The 17,377-nt window shown below is 41.4% G+C and overlaps 1 protein-coding gene across 1 annotated transcript in view; it reads left to right on the top strand.

Moving 5' to 3' along the window:
- LOC142143202 (uncharacterized) overlaps window positions 1-15,083 on the top strand; it is a 91,372-nt gene extending 76,289 nt beyond the window's left edge. The window contains exon 5 of the mRNA XM_075200915.1: window positions 14,801-15,083. Within this exon, the coding sequence (XP_075057016.1) occupies window positions 14,801-15,083 (283 nt within the window). The remainder of the gene's footprint in view (window positions 1-14,800) is intronic.
- Window positions 15,084-17,377: the final 2,294 nt, after the last annotated feature.

The raw sequence follows: 17,377 nt of genomic DNA, 5'->3' as shown, positions 1-17,377 counted from the left end.
AGAAATAAACTGAAACCAGTAGGTCATAAGTGCATATTGTCTTCTCATAATGTTGCCTAAGAACACAGCCATGAATAAATGATACCAACACATCCTCCAAGAGCAACTTCTTCCAACCCTCCAAAAACAGTTTGGTGAAGAACAATGCCTTTTTCAGCATGATGGAGCACTTTGCCATTAGGCAAAAGTGATAACTAAGTGGCTCGGGGATCAAAACAGTGAAATTTTGGGTCCATGGCCAGGAAACTCTAGAGACCTTAATCTCTTTGAGAACTTGTGGTCAATCTTAAAGAGGCGGGTGGACAAACAAAAACCAAGAAATTCTGACAAACTTCAAGCATTGATTAGGCAACGATAGGCGACCATCAGTCAGTATGTGGCCCAGAAGTTGATTGACAGCATGCCAGGGCAAATTGTAGAGGTCTTCAGAAAGAAGGGTAAACACTACAAATATTGCATAAACTTTGTATGTATTTGTTAATAAAAGCCTTTGACACTTATGAAATGCTTGTAATTGTACTTCAGTATACCATAGCAACATCTGACAAAAAGGTCTAAAAACACTAAAGCAGTAACCTTTGTGATAACCAATACTTGTGTCATTCTCAAAAGCTTTGGCCATGACTGTACACCATTATCATCAGAAAATGAAGAAACCCCAAACCTTATCTGAGAAGAGAGAACCCTATAGCTTTTGGGGAGATAATAAAGCCCCTCCCTCTTTGCTACACCTAAGATGCAACAGTCTAGTGATTACAACGTGTCAATATAAATATGAGGTTATTGCTGTAATGCTCTCCATATTTTATGATTTTACTATAATGTATGATTTGTATTGTCCACTAGGATTCTCTCTAAATTCTATGTAACTAGGATGCTTTTTATATTGCATATCTTTCACTAGTAGAAGGTAAGTTATGTGAAACCATTGGAAGAAGCATTCAATCAGTTCCAAATTAAACATGTCAACATTCAGTCCAGTTAAATGTATAGAAACAGCCAAACCCAGTCCTCTACATTCTTGCATCATTGTCTTCTATGCTAAAATAACTACACACTTCATAAACACCTAAATTTATAATTTCAGATTTATAATTGTCTTACACCAACTGGATGGATAATTCATACATGTGAATGTGTATTGTTATGTGCGTATTGACGCTAACCAATAACGATTGTCGAACCTCGATTTGTGTTTCCAACGCACAAAGATTTATTCGCAATAAGTAGAATAATATGCTCAAGCGAAGTAATAGTAAATACAGCCGTTACTTATCGCAGGCGCTCTGGACCCAGTGCAGTCATTCAATCCTGAAGTCTGGGGACAAGATATCTGCATACTGGATCCCAAGCTGCTGCTTATATACACAATCAAATATAGTAATACAATGAAGATGGTATAGCTTGCATCTATTGGTCCAGGTCTCAGGAATGTCCAAGGGGTTGTCAATCATTGGCTGGTTCATCCTAAGGAATCCAAAGGAGGGGGTCATCTCTGCAGGGGGTATGCTCTGCTCTTCCCGCCAAGATTCCTTAGTCTTAAGTAGTTCATAATTCCCTATCATTCATAACTTGTGTATGCACTCTGCGATTCCCTCGCAGAGTGAACCAAACAGTAGGATATGTAACAAGGTTCATTATGATACCACTCATGATGTTATTCCTTCAACCCGTTCCGTGCATTTCACTAATATGCATGTAACTCTGATATAACATAAAAATACTATTATACTTCGACATAACTGACTATGTGTTGCAACTACCATTAATGTGTACTATTTTATAAGTATGCGTGTTTGTGCGAATGTATGGTAAAAGACCAATTACTGTTGCTGCCACGTGTAGTGGATGCGTACGCCCTTTCACGCCATAGCGTGCCCTTGTACGTCGATGCGTACCGTACGCATCTTTTCAGACAAAGACAACCAAGTTTGCTAGACTTTAATTGAAATGACTTTATCCAATTTGCTGACTTCGACAGCTCCACCCTTTGATAGTGTAATAAACTATCACCCAATCACCGTTTCAAGTTCAGGATTATACAATACTTCTTCACAGACCATGATCTCGGTATCTGGTACCACCCTTTCAGTCTCTTTCTCAGTGTTACTCCTATGAGACCGTTTTCCACACTTCAACACAGTAGGAACACATTTGACAACTAAACCAATTGCTAAGATGACACCCAGTATAAGGAGAAGGAGCTTACCTACACTAGCAACCATTTCCTGTACCCACTCCCCCAGACCGGAGAACCATTTCACAGGGTTCAACCACGAGAACCAACCCGCCACCTTTTCCCCGACCTCATATAACGAAGAATTATGGCTCTTTCGAAATTCCCATTTCAGCTGTAAAATTTCATCCATCTTCCGGTCTATAACCTCTTTAGGGTCATCCGTATTATTAGTAATGTACGTGCAACATTTGACACCGAACTGGGTGGCCAGTGTCACACAGTACCCACCAGTAATAGAGGTGAGATAATTTAGTACCAGTCTATGTTGCACCAACTCCTTCTTGTACGCTTGTAGCTCCCTTCCAGTATACCTGAAAGTGTCATCATACATCTCGGTGATATTATCTATTAATTTAGCTAGGTCTTGGATATATTTAAAGTTTAATGTTCCCCGAGCGGTCCTGGTGAGTTCTAGAGCAACCATAACTTGGAAACCAGCAGTTTCACTAATCAATTTTGTAGCTATGGGTTCCTCACCAGGAATCATATTTCTCTTGCCACGGTGTTCATACTGTGTGTTTATGTATAGTGGTGATGTAGTCTTGTGAATATCAACCATTTCTTCATGAGTAATAGTCATGATTTCAGGAACCAGTTTAGCTAAGAAACACAAGCCCTTGGAACTCGGAGTCACCCAGGAATAAGCTTTCCTCCCACAAACAAAATACACATCATCAGGGAGAACATAAGGAGCAGTATGCCCATGAATTATATCACACAGAGTTTTGATAAAACTACCCATGCCCAGTGTCTCCATTTGTTCTAGACACGTGTCGGCATTAATGACATTTTTACATTTATCTGTAGAGACTTTTCCAATGGATACCTTCTTATGTTTGGTTATATGCCCTAATTTGTGACTTCCATCAACATTCCTGCCTAGTAGTGACCTTGTGAGTCTCCCTCTAAAATGAGTGTGGCAAGCCATTGTCTGATCTGATAGGTCAACCTCCCAATTCTCCAGGCGCTTTGCATGAGATATATTTAGGCACAGCAAAGATCTGCCTATGGAGTATTGTCGAAGCGTCAGACTAGGGGACCTAGTGTTATTGTACCTCCCGTCTATGGGCCTCCCACCCCTCAATTCGAGTACTTCAGATATGTTTAGAGGGAATGGCACTAGTCCTATATTATGCTGCCCTTGAGGCACGTGAGAGCACACCCAACACTCAGTTTGGTTAAGCACCTTACCCACCAGGGAGTGATAATCCTCCAAAGGATGCCCGCCTATATTCAGAGTACTGGGGGACTGGCATCGTTGGATGCATCTCTCTTCAACTAGGGAGTCGCAGGACTTGCAGATACAATACTCATCAGACAATAGCCCCTCACACTGCCTCCGAGTTCCTGAGCAAGCAGACCTTTTCATAACCCCTGGACCAAGTTTGATAATGGGCTGCTCTGAGTATCCTATTAATTTTTCTTCGGCCTCCATTTCATCCGTATCACTCCCAGAACTCTCCTCCGTCCTCCATCCTCCTTCACAAAAATAGAATGTCCTAGAAAGAGTAAAAACAAGGAAAATCCTGGAACAAAAGAAAAACAAAAACCGCCACTCCATCGCTGGAAAGATAATTCTGAGGCAACGTCTCTGGTTCAGGTGTCTCGACTGCAGGCTTTAGGTCTCCCGGAACAGGCTCACAAGTGACAGCTCTGTGTCGTCGGTCTTCGTTTTATCTTGCACTTTCTCCGGATTATGGACTCTCCTGCAGTGGGTGGAATGGACCCAAGTGTCTCTCTCTGCAACCTTCAGTGATGTAGTACTGGTCAGCAGCACTTGGTACGGGCCTTCCCAACGGTCTGTTAAACAACCTGAACGTAATAAATTGCGGATCATAACATAGTCTCCAGGTTCAACATCATGACAGTTCTTTTCTGGCATACCAGGTGACAGCATTTTTAGTTTTTGTTGTTGTTGTTTTAGCTGTCTACTCATTCTTATAAGATATTGTACAGTCACTTCATTATTACACTTCAAGTCGCCTTGTGGACTCACGATCAAATGAGGTTGTCGTCCGAACAGTATCTCAAAGGGGGACAGATTAAGAGGAGGTCTAGGAGTGGTCCGAATGCTATGGAGGATCAATGGCAAAGCCTCAGGCCATGCCAACCCAGTTTCAGCCATTATCTTACCCAGCTTGTTCTTTATAGTACCGTTTACTCTCTCCACCTTACCACTGGCTTGTGGTCGGTAAGGGGTGTGAAGTCTGCTACTGATTCCCATGAGTTTACACATATTTTGGAAGATATCACCAGTAAAATGGGTACCCCTATCACTTTCAATGATTCTAGGGATACCGAACCTACACACAAAGTCTTGTACAATTTTCTTTGCAGTGAACACAGCAGTATTAGTGGCTGCCGGATATGCTTCTACCCAACCGTAAAACACATCAATACACACTAACACATACTTTAAATTCCTGCACGGTGGTAATTGGATATAGTCAATTTGCATTACCTGGAAAGGTCCGTCTGTAGGAGGGATGTGGGATGGCTCAGTTGGAATAGTTTTCCCAACATTTTTCCTCAAACAAGTAAGACATGACATTGCTTTCCTAACAGCCTGAGAGGAAAGTCCGGGAGCACACCAGTATGCTCTCACCAGTTTGCACATACCTTCTTTACCCAGGTGAGTCAGACCGTGTGCTGCTTCAGCAAGGCTTGGATAGTATGTTCGGGGAGCTACAGGCTTACCTTGTCCATCCCTCCAGAGTCCTGAGGACTCTTGACCACATCCCTTCGCCTTCCAGACCGCCTTTTCCTGCAGGGAACACAAATCTTGCATTTCAATTAATTTCTGCATGTCTAATGTCTGAAAAACCATTATAGTCTTGGTCGATACAGTCATAGGTTGCCCTGCTGCCCATTTAGCAGCTTCGTCTTCCCTGTTGTTGCCCAATGACACTGGGTCTTCTTCAAAGGTATGGGCTTTGCACTTTATGACGGCTACTGTTCTGGGTAACTGTAGTCAGAAGTCCTTTTATGTGTTGTGAGTGTGCCACTGGTGTACCTGCTGCTGTTGTAAAGTTTCTAAGACGCCAAAGGGCCCCAAAATTGTGCACTACCCCAAAGGCGTACCTAGAGTCAGTATATATATTGGCTAACTTACCCTCTGCCAATTCACAAGCTTTCCTTAGTGCTACTAGTTCCGCCACCTGGGCTGAGTGAGGTGGACCAAGGGGTTCAGCTTCTACCACATCCTGATCGTCTACAACAGCGTAACCAGTACATAGCTCTCCTGTCTCTGTCTATGGCAACTTCCGTCTGTATAAAACGTAAAATCTACATTTTCTAAGGGGGTGTCACATATGTCGGGCCTTGCAGTAAAGGTCTGATTCAGGTGTTCCATACAGTCATGCATGTCAGTATTCTTCCCAAACTCATCATCAACCAGGGTCTCCTCACCTCCCACCCATTGTGTCTCTAGAGACACATACGGAAGGTATGTAGCTGGATTTAAGGTGCTACATCATTTGATGGTGATGTTTGAGGGTGCCATCAGGGCTAGTTCCCACTTTGTGAATCTAGCTGAAGAAACATGTCTGGTTTGGGCTGAATTTAACAGAGCTGATACAGCATGGGGTGTATAGATAGTTGAATTATGTCCTAATACTACTTCCTCGCTCTTACTCACCAGAAGAGCCGTTGCTGCTACACTTCTGAGACATGTTGGGAGTGATCTTGCCACATTGTCTAATTGTGCACTGTAGTATGCTACCGGTCTGCTAGCGTCACCATGTTTCTGTGCGAGGACACCTGCTGCACAACCATTAGCTTCTGTACAAAATAGCTCAAAAGGCTTTTCATAATCAGGTATTCCCAATGCAGGTGCTCTAGTCAGACTATCTTTAAGATTAAAGAACGCTTGCTCTGACTCTTCTGTGTGTACAACACGTTCTGGTTTTGAGGAAGAGACTAGCTCCTGCAATGGTAATGCCAGAATAGAAAAACCTGGGATCCAGGATCTACAGTATCCACACATCCCTAAGAAAGTACGAATCTGCTTCTAGCTCTGCGGCAGAGTCATGTGTTGTATGGCCTCAATTCTGTCGGTTGTCAGGTGTCTTAGCCCCTTAGTGAGGCAGTGTCCTAAGTATTTGACCTTAGTCTGACATGGCTGTAATTTATCCTTTGCCACCTTGTGCCCTGTTTGTGAAAGATGAAGCAACAACAATTTAGTATCATGTAAACATGACATAAAAGAATCAGAGCACAACAACAAATCGTCCACATATTGAATTAGAACAGACCCATTGTGGGGTTGAAAGGATTGCAAACAGTCATGTAAGGCTTGGGAGAAAATACTGGGGCTGTCAATGAACCCCTGGGGTAGTCTGGTCCATGTGTATTGCACTCCCCTGTAGGAGAATGCAAAAAGGTATTGGCAGTCAGGGTGAAGAGGGACTGAGAAGAAAGCAGAACATAGATCAATGACAGTAAAATGACTGGCAGACAGTGGAATCTGCATGAGGATGACAGCTGGATTCGGCACTACGGGGAATTGGCTCTCAACAACTTTATTAATTCCCCTTAAGTCCTGGACTAATCTATAGCCCCTCCCCCCATTCTTCTTCACAGGGAAAATGTGACTATTTGCTGTACTGGCTGTACGAATTAAAATCCCTTGTTGTAACAGCCTCTCAATAACAGGATATACCCCTAGTTCCACTTCTGGTTTTAATGGATACTGTGGGATTTTTGGAGCTATCCTACCACTTTTTAGATTGACCATGACAGGGGCTACGTTTGCCATCAGTCCAGTGTCCTGTCCATCTCTGGTCCATAGGGAACCTGGTATTTCCAGCAACATCCCCTTTACTTGAAATGGACTTTGTTCTATAACAGGAGAGTGTAACATTAACCTTTGAGGGGTATCCAATATATCCTGTACCTCATGTGCGACCTTCTCCGGTATATCTAAGAACACACCATCAGAAGTACAGTATATGACACATCCCATTTTACATAACAAGTCTCTCCCTAGCAAGTTAGTAGGAGCCGCTGCAGCCAAGAGAAACGAATGCTTAGTATGCAGAGGCCCAATAGCAACTTCAGCGGGTTTAGTTAGAGGATAATGTAACACTTTTCCCGTTACCCCCATAGCTGGAATGGTTTTACTGGTCACCTGTAGATTGAAAGGAGAGGTTATCACAGATCGGGCCGCCCCTGTATCTACAAGAAAAGTTTTTTCCTACCAGCTATGTCAACTATCATTTTTGGTTCTTCACTCTGACTCTCAGTTAACCTCACTGGCTGTAGACTACAGGTATGACCTGACCCCTAGCGCTGACTATTGATTTCCCGCTCAGCATTTGCTGCTGTAATATGCGCGGGTAGATGTGAGTCTTCTAGTCTATGTGAATCCCTCCTTGGAGGATATCTATGTGACCCACCCTTCTGTGTATTGAGTCTTTCCTTTTTACAATCTCTCATGTAATGTCCTTCCTCGTTACAGTTGAAACACCTGATCACTTTAGGTTTCTTGTTATATGGGTTGTATGCTGGTGGTCGTGTATGCACCCCTTCTAGAGCCTGTATAATTACCGTCATTAACCTATCACTTTTCTCTTCCCTTTTTCTAAAAAGGTTTTTGTCATGCTCCACAGCAGACTCCCTAAGAGAGTCTACCGTGACACCTCTCCAATTAGGTAATGTGGTTTGTACTCTTGTCTTTAAATTTTCTCTAAGGCCATCCATCAGTACTTCTACACCTACCTCTCTGTGATGTGGGTCCTCACTTATGTTGGATATCCCAGTAAACCGTGTTATCGCTGCTATAGCTCTAGTGAAGTAATCTGCTGCTGTTTCACTATCCTTTTGTTTAATGGGGAAAATCTTACTCCAATTTACTACTACTGGAAAATAGATGGCTAAGTGTTTGACAATTTGTTCTATATTCTTTTGGTTAATCTCATCGGTCAAGGTGTCATCTTCCTCCAACAAACAATCTTCAATGAATTTTTGTATGTTAGTATTGGGAGGAAGACACGCCCTTAACACTACATGCCAATCCTTATTGGTTGGTTCATGGGCATTTCCTAAGTCTTTAACAAATTTCTGACACTTAGCCAACTCTTTTTTAGGATCTGGGAAATCAGTCATAATGGAACGTAATTCTGATCTAGTCAAGGGACAATGCATTGTAACATTTCTTAAAGGAACTACACCATCCTTATCCGGTTTCCCATTGGGAACTGATATTGTGCGGACTGGGAACGCACCCTCTGGTACACTGACTTCAGGGGACACTACAGGATTTGCTGGTTCTAGATTTAGAACGCTTTCACTCCTAGTGATCACGCTACTCTCACCTATCTCAGCCATTTTCTCGTACTTGCGCTGAGCCTCTAGTACACTAACAGCATGGGCAATGGCCGAAATCACAGTGGGTTCATCTTCATTTTCAGATACACTTGATTTAAACTGGCTTAAAACAGGATACAACTTAGCAATTTTTCTATTTTCAGTTTTAACAATGGCTGTACTTACCCCTCCCGCCACATAAGGTGGCGGGGGCGCGCTTGCGCTGAGTTCGCCACACTTCTCAACGGTTACATCCACCTTGCGCGCACTTTTCGCCACGCCTACTTCCGGATTGTATTCGCTGCTCTGCCACGTGTTACCTTCCATTTGCCACAATTTTAAACAATCATTATGTCTATTTCTCTTTTTTGTTGACTTGATCAACCATACTTTATCTTTTACAGTATTTAGTACCTCTGCATTAAATCTTCCTATTGTTGGTAAAGGCCTATCACAATCTTTGGTCATCTTGACCAACGTGTCACAATACAAAGTTGCATATGCACCATATTTCTTACACATGAGAAACCTCGCTGAACCAATAGGGCCTTCCTTAGGCAGTACACTGACCATCTCTAGCGTATGCTTAGCACCCATGTTGAACAATATACCTTCTACCCGGAACACAGACACACCGTGATGCTCTGTTCCTTCCGACTAACAATTCCAACTCTGTTGCTACAATCACAGCTAGAGATCTCTAATGCTCGGTGAACGTATTTCCTTTAGCCGCGTTCACTCGCTTTTCTTGCATCCGGCGAGGATCCCTAATACAGAAATATCACTGTGGGCCCCAAGGGCTATCAGCTCCTCGATACCCTGGCTCAACCACAAAAATCTGTTGAGTTTATTATAACTGGGAGAACAAAGTCGATACAATCAACCAGCCTTTCCAATATAATTCCTCCTAGCTGCTTCACCAATTCGCACTAAAGATGCGGTTAGATCGCACTGCCTACAAATACTATTTATTAGCAAACCTTGCGATCTATTGGTAGAGCTTTGCGAAAACCCGGTTTTCGCATTCGGTATACCGGCCCTGTATACCGTCCTTCAGTTGGGCAATCCGCCTCGTCAGACAGCAACTGAGCACAATGAATAATGAACAGTGTATCTACGTTACAACATCACACACTATACACCTTTTCTGCGCAGAAAATCAAAAGTTCCCAACAACAGTAATATCTCAGAGGCTTTCACAAGTAATTATACTATACATGTACAATAACTATCAAAACGATTGTTTAACCACGTGGCAAATCTACCGGAAGTTCGCGTACGCACAGCAGGAAATGCACATACGCTAAGCAATGCAATACAGTTAAAACGCACAATGACAGAAAAAAGAAACAGTTTTCTCTTTTGTCCCTAGGTTCTAGTTAGCGTGCCCTAGATAATGCAAAATGGACATTCGGTTTCACAACACAGAGTAAAATTCAGGTTTTGAACACAATGCCTTCTTACCCATATATGACGCGTCTCCAACCTTTGCTGCGGAACCGAAATCCGTTGGTCTTGCGTATCATCGGCAACGAAACCTCCAAAGCTCACGAGCCCACAAATTGTTATGTGCGTATTGTCGCTAACCAATAACGATTGTCGAACCTCGATTTGTGTTTCCAATGCACAAAGATTTATTCGCAATAAGTAGAATAATATGCTCAAGCGAAGTAATAGTAAATACAGCCGTTACTTATCGCAGGCGCTCTGGACCCAGTGCAGTCATTCAATCCTGAAGTCTGGGGACAAGATGTCTGCATACTGGATCCCAAGCTGCTGCTTAAATACACAATCAAATACAGTAATACAATGAAGATGGTATAGCTTGCATCTATTGGTCCAAGTCTCAGGAATGTCCAAGGGGTTGTCAATCATTGGCTGGTTCATCCTAAGGAATCCAAAGGAGGGGGTCATCTCTGCAGGGGGTATGCTCTGCTCTTCCCGCCAAGATTCCTTAGTCTTAAGTAGTTCATAATTCCCTATCATTCATAACTTGTGTATGCACTCTGCGATTCCCTCGCAGAGTGAACCAAACAGTAGGATATGTAACAAGGTTCATTATGATACCACTCATGATGTTATTCCTTCAACCCGTTCCGTGCATTTCACTAATATGCATGTAACTCTGATATAACATATAAATACTACTATACTTTGACATAACTGACTATGTGTTGCAACTACCATTAATGTGTACTATTTTATAAGTATGCGTGTTTGTGCGAATGTATGGTAAAAGACCAATTACTGTTGCTGCCACGTGTAGTGGATGCGTACGCCCTTTCACACCGTAGCGTGCCCTTGTACGCCGTAGCGTACCGTACACATCTTTTCAGACAAAGACAACCAAGTTTGCTAGACTTTAATTGAAATGACTTTATCCAATTTGCTGACTGCGACAGTATGTAGATGATCGACTACTGAGGTTTACTTCTCACTGGCATTGTAGCTCTTGTAAAGGGGAATGCATGTTCATATTACTGAATACTATGGGGCTGATGCAGAGTTGGTTGCAAAAATGGGAGTACCTTATACTTAAACAAAGTGCATTGAAGAAAAGCTGACTATATGTAGAGCCGTGCACATCCCGCGACATTCATCCGCCTGTGCATCAGCCGCACATGTTCTGGTTTTATAGTAAGTCATCATCATCAGTGAGGATTAACACCTCCTAATAGACATATATGCATATTTCAGCCAGTCTTCATGAACCACATTGGTATAAGCACTTCGCCTTAAGGGCATATTTCAGGAGAACAATACAGTACACAGTGTCATGATCAGTGTGATCATCAGGACACATCCCTGCTCACTTTGCATGCCAGTGATAACTATTTTGGAAGCTTAGCTGCTCTCCTAGGAGTCCATGAGGTCTCCCAATAATTTTCCAGATATTCTAGGAGAATATGTAACTATGAATTTATTCAGAAAATCTGTACACCCTCTGCTCCTTTTATTCCCACATGGAGGATGGATAAGAAGAAATGAGACAAAGGAATGGCGATGGGCTAAAAAAGTGTATTAATTGTTGGTACACTTATATACATAAGAGTTGCACATTTTAATTTTGCCCTGGTTATATATAATTACTGATATAATCTGTCAGTGAATGAAGACAATCAGGGCTACCTATCTAACACATGATCAGCTCCTGTGAGGAGTGACATCACTACCTCATTGCTGGAGGTTATCTGTAATACAAGTGAGTGGCTTTCAGAGTCAAAGATCTTTTCCAACAATGACAGACATACTCTAGAGCAGGGTTTCCCAAACCCAGTCCTCAGGGCTCCCCAACAGTGCAGGTTTTCTGGATCACATGTGACATAATTAGGACCACCTGTGGATCTGTTACAATGTGTCAGTCAGTAATGAATACACCTGTGCTCCAGCAAGGAGATATGGAAAACCTGCACTGTTGGGGAGCCCTGAGGACTGGGTTTGGGAAACCCTGCTCTAGAGGCAGCAGGAGGGGAACTCTGCAAGGCTGGACCTGAGCAAATTTGAAAATCTGACCAGAACCTGCACTTGTCAGTGAAAAAGGACAACAGCTGAATGGTAATTACATTACATAATTAAATGTGAATTACACAAGTTGTATGGCTCCAATAAAAGCAAATAACATGCATACTACATGCTCAAAGATGGAACTAGAATATTTTCCACCCTGGAGTGCTGTAATTGCAACACCCTTTTTTTTATTGCTAATAACTATGGGAACTATATTCTCCCATGCAGCCCTCCTTATTTGGAACAATCTCCCTCGTTCTATCAGGCTATACCCTAGCCTGCAAATCTTCAAACAATCCCTCAAAACCCACCTGTTCAGGACAACCTACCATTCCTCTGCTTGACCTTCTCTGTCCTTTCCTCATCCCGCCTCTTTATGATCTTTCTTCACTAATCATGGTACTTTCCATATTACTCGCTCATCTCTCCCTACAGACTTCTAGTCCCCTCACCCTGACTTCTCTCTTTGTGTTTCCTGTTAGTCTGCCCCCTCTCTTTAGATGGTAAACTTCCCCGAGCAGGTCTGTCTTATCCTCGTGTAATTTCAGCCTCCTTTTTGTACATTGACACTGGGTCCCTGCCCTTTGTCTCCTACTCCCCTGCCTCTGCATCCCCATCACGGTCTCTGATCCTGTTAATTTCCCTCACACTCTTGGGTGCAGGTTCAGCTTGCTTTAGTATGCACCCCCCTCAACCTTCCTTTTTCTAGTCTCTAAAGTTTTCTTGTATTTTCCGGTGTACTAGTTTTCAGCTGGGTTGTGAATTTAATTTAATTTAGTTTAATTGCACTTTGTTTATATACTCAGTTATGTTTCATCCAATGCATTCTGTGTACGGTGCTGCAGACCTTTTGTGGCACCGTATAAATGAAAGCTAATAATAATAACATGGGAAATAATAATGTACATACAAGAGAACCTGAAATAAAAGAATAGTAAGAATGGGAGCAAAATATTTGTTCTTTGGTTGCTTGACTAATATAACAACAGTTACTGAAATTATTACATGATAAGTGTGGTCTAGAGGCTTTACTTACTGTATATTGCTATTCAGCTTAGACCAACAGTAGGCAGAATAGTGGTATTTCAGCTACAGTGGCTTGTTGGGACCACAACTGCTGCAGAGCCACACGTCATCTACCTCTGGCATCATTATTACTACTATAAACATGTAAACATGATATTGGTATTCCTATAGTACATATAAACTGCTATTTATTTTTTATAAACTAACTCACACTCTTTGAAAAGCAGTTGGTCAAGAATATAATTATTTGTGTATGACAAGTCCAGTTGAGATATATCACAAGACTTTTGAAATTATAACTTTTAAAAGATGTCATAAATAAGCCATATTTCAGCTACATTTTTCAATAAAAAAAAAAAAAAAATAGCTTTTGTTTAAACGAACTTCCCAACCTATATCTCCCAACCTAACCAGTTTCCTTGGTACAGAGCTCCGTTCCTCTAGTTCATGCTTACTTTTCTTTTACAATAAACTTTATTTATATTATGTAAAAAAACATTGGAACAGAGCATTGTATACTAGGTAAAATATGTAGCTGGAATCCATAGCAAGAATGTGGTATGAAAAGGATGGATCAGAAGGCAGTTAAAACAGCAAAGGTGAGCAGTTACCTATGAGACATTTCAGTCATTTTAACATTGGTTTGTTATAAAATATTAATCATATGGCAGGAGAGTCACACATGAATCACAACATCAATAAAATTGGGAACTGCTAGTCTAAAATCTAAACATTCCTGTAATAACCTTACATAATAATCTACATGGGCAGACACAGACATGTAACACTTCCTCTTACAGGAGATATGGCACCCAAAGGCGGACATTTCTCAGGGAAAGGTGTATAGGTGTTTTATTTATAATCTATTGTCTTGTTTACTAAACCTATTACCTTGTAGAACATATGTAATGTAGCATACCCAGAATCCTCATCATCAGCGTAATTTACTTATAAGCAGTGCTTATTTTTGTAATAAAAAAGGAGGCAGAACTCACATCTTGTTAATATTTTATGAAAAAAAATATATATTCAGTTCTTAACATACCTTTAATTTGTTGCACGCAGCTCCTCTCTGTTAAGTATACTGCTTTTCACCATATTAAATACGGATGTAATGGTTTAAAATTATAATTTAAACTGGAAAAAACTTGACCTGACATAAAAGGACAATACGGCACCTTGATGGAGAACCTTAAATAACACCTACATATTACAAAGCAGGCTCATGCTACATGCTCTGTACTTACCTTACATGCTCTTTTCTCACTTCGCTGCAAGCTCGCGGCTCCTCTCACTGACAGAGTGAGTGACGTCACTGCCGGAAGCAGGACGCACACAGATGCGGTGCTGCTATAGACAGGGCTGGTGCTAGCATGTCTGGAGCCCCCCTGCAATAAAAAAAAATCAATAATGCTTTCCTTCTTTTAATACAAATTATATAATAAACCTTTTAGGTCACCCCACATTCACACTGCACACATCATGCTGTTTTTATGTCTTTTATGAGCCCCTTTCTCATTCTTTTTCTCCCCTTTGCCTTTTTTTTAATCTCCCCTTTCTTTCAAACTGTGGCTGACCGCTCCTCACTGCTCCGTCTGTAATGAATGTCGGGCGCCACGTGCGTGATGACGTCACGCCCGACATTCATTGCAAATGGAGAAGGGAGGAGGGCGCAGCCGCGCCGGACATAAGGTGTTTGCGTTGATTTTTTTTGTTTTAAAGGCCGGTGGAGAAGCCGCAAACCCTTGTGAAAAAGGTGCCGGAATGCCGTTCGGAGTGTGACAAAAACAGCCTTGCTTATAAGAATGTAAATAGCAGCAGCCCTTACTCTCAGTATGATGAGACTGGTGGACATAAAGGAACAGGTACATCTTACTGGGAGTCTACCAGCAAACTGGCCTGCACTACAAAGAAAAATAGAAGCAGCAACATGAAGGATGACCAAGATATGACTATGGCTAACAAGGGAAGAGATAGAGGCACTCAGGATAAGTCCAGATATTGATGATTATAGTTATTATCATTATTATTATTATTATTGATGAATATAGTGACTCTTATTATTTTGGTGATGATGGTGATAACACAGCATATGGGTCTGACAGATCATCAACACCCAGCTCCAAGTAAAAAAAGACTAGCTACAAAATTAGATCTGTCACTCCAGTACATAACCAATTTAAGTGTTTTATCAATTTTTTTCTCAGTATGTTCCATCCATTTATAAATTCCTTATCATGAGGTATATCTACATTTCTTATAATGTGTTATTTACAGTCAAAAAATATGTATAACTTTATGACAATTCAGATACAATTCAGATGTAACAGATCAACTAAAGAGACATAGTTTATCAACTGCAAAGTGTTTTTTTGTAATCTAAATTGGCATAATAGGCCGAAAGGGTATAAGGGTACATAAGTAACGGTACCTGTTTCCGAATGTTCTGTTCTTCCAGCAGTAGTAATATTTTTATGCAGTGCATATACTCTCCCCTACTGTTATCTGTCTGATATCAGCAGGGTTGAAATCACTAGTGCAATAAACTATTTGTGCTAATGATTTTAAAGCCCTCAGACCACATTTAGCCTTTTAAGGCTTTTTACAAGTATATGTCTGCATTAAAGAACATGACCAATTTGTAACTATGTGTTTTAGCCATAAGAGTCACAGGAACCAAACCAGTCACTTTGACTGCCCTCATGGGTCCAACAATGATGACATGCACGTAAACTCACAGCTGCCATTACTAGCTGCTGTTCATCTTTGTGGGCTCACAGTAACGTCTGGTCTACTGTAACAAAGTTAGTTGGGAACAATGTAGGTGTATGTCCCAGACTTCATATGCTTTTTTTTAAAATGAAATCTGCAGTATGCATTGAAATATTTAATCAACAGTAGTTGGTTTATGAATAGACCATGTATTGGTAAGAATAATGTTAAAGTTCCTCACATACTCTGTGATCTGGTTGTAATTCATAACTCCTGAAAGTCTGGATCTGTTCCCAATTTGGCTACAGGTGACCAAACACATTTTTCCTTTACAAATAGGCTGGGTGTGACCTTCCAGTCCTATCAAAATCAGAGTGGACTTGGCATTTGCTTTGAGTCACTTTGTAGTAATCTCAGGTCACTGATGTAAAATGAACAATTTGTCTGTCAATATGGGGGTGAAGGTTATTGTTCTTGGTGGTAGTTTCTTCATGAAATATCTATAAATAAAGCCAGTAAGCATTTAGAAAGGGTTCTAAAACATCTGTATTTTTTATTGTTTTGCACTTAAATCGTGCCCTAAAAGTAATGTTTGGGGACGATACTGTTTAGATTGTGAGTTAAGTGTGACAGAAATGTTGTAGTGTATATAAACAATCCAAGTCTTTGATAAGAATTAGATAACGTTAAAGTAAAATAGTGACATTCAATTAGCACCAGAAAAACTTTTCTGAGATTACTATATTTATTTAGTAGCTAAAAAAATAATTTCCTCACTAAAATAATGTTCATATATGTAGATAAGAGAATATCTATAGGCTTTCTACTCATGCACTGATATTGGAAAATTGTCTGATTCTGATATCGATACGTGTGTGGTCCCAAAATGATCAGGTCCCTGAGAATTATCCAGTTAAAATCGATCATTTTTGCCTGTGTTCATAACCAGGACCGCCGAGAGGGGGAGTGGGGCGGGTACTAATTACCCGGGCCCAGAGATTCCAGGGGGCCCGGCCCAGGTTCTCACTGTCCATGTTTTTTTTATTATTTGTATTTTTTAAATATTTTATTTTATTTCTTTTTTTGAGGGGGGGCGGAGCTTCACCCCTTTGTTGGTGGGGGGAGCAGGGTAGTTACATTTTTTAAAAAAATACATATACCCACGTGATTGCGACACCGGCGTCCCTCTTCCCTCCTCCCTGCTCCGTTCACACTGAATGTCAGGCGTGACATCATCAAGTCACGCCCAACATTCAGTGAGGAGCAGCGCAGAGATGACCGAAAATAAAAGAGATGAAAGAAGCTAATGCAAAGGTAAGTAAAAGAACGGAGGCAAAGGGAGGAATGTGCAGAAAAGCACAGTGTGAGGAAAAAGTGGGGGAGAAAGGCACAGTATGAGGAAAAAATAGGGGAGAAGGGCACAGTATGGTGGAAAAGGGGGAGGAAGAAGCAGGGGCAGATTGGGAACTTAAAGTGGCCCTGGATAAATGTTTGAAAGTGGCCTCATGTAGTCGGGACCAAATAAATGGCAGGCAGAGCCTATACTAGGCAGAGTTAGCACTCCATTAGCCCTAGGCACATCGGTGT

Source organism: Mixophyes fleayi, chromosome 3 (assembly GCF_038048845.1).
Source record: "Mixophyes fleayi isolate aMixFle1 chromosome 3, aMixFle1.hap1, whole genome shotgun sequence".
NCBI classification, from domain to species: domain Eukaryota; kingdom Metazoa; phylum Chordata; class Amphibia; order Anura; family Limnodynastidae; genus Mixophyes; species Mixophyes fleayi.
Note: the sequence above shows the minus strand (reverse complement) of the source record. Positions and strands in the feature narration are given on the sequence as shown.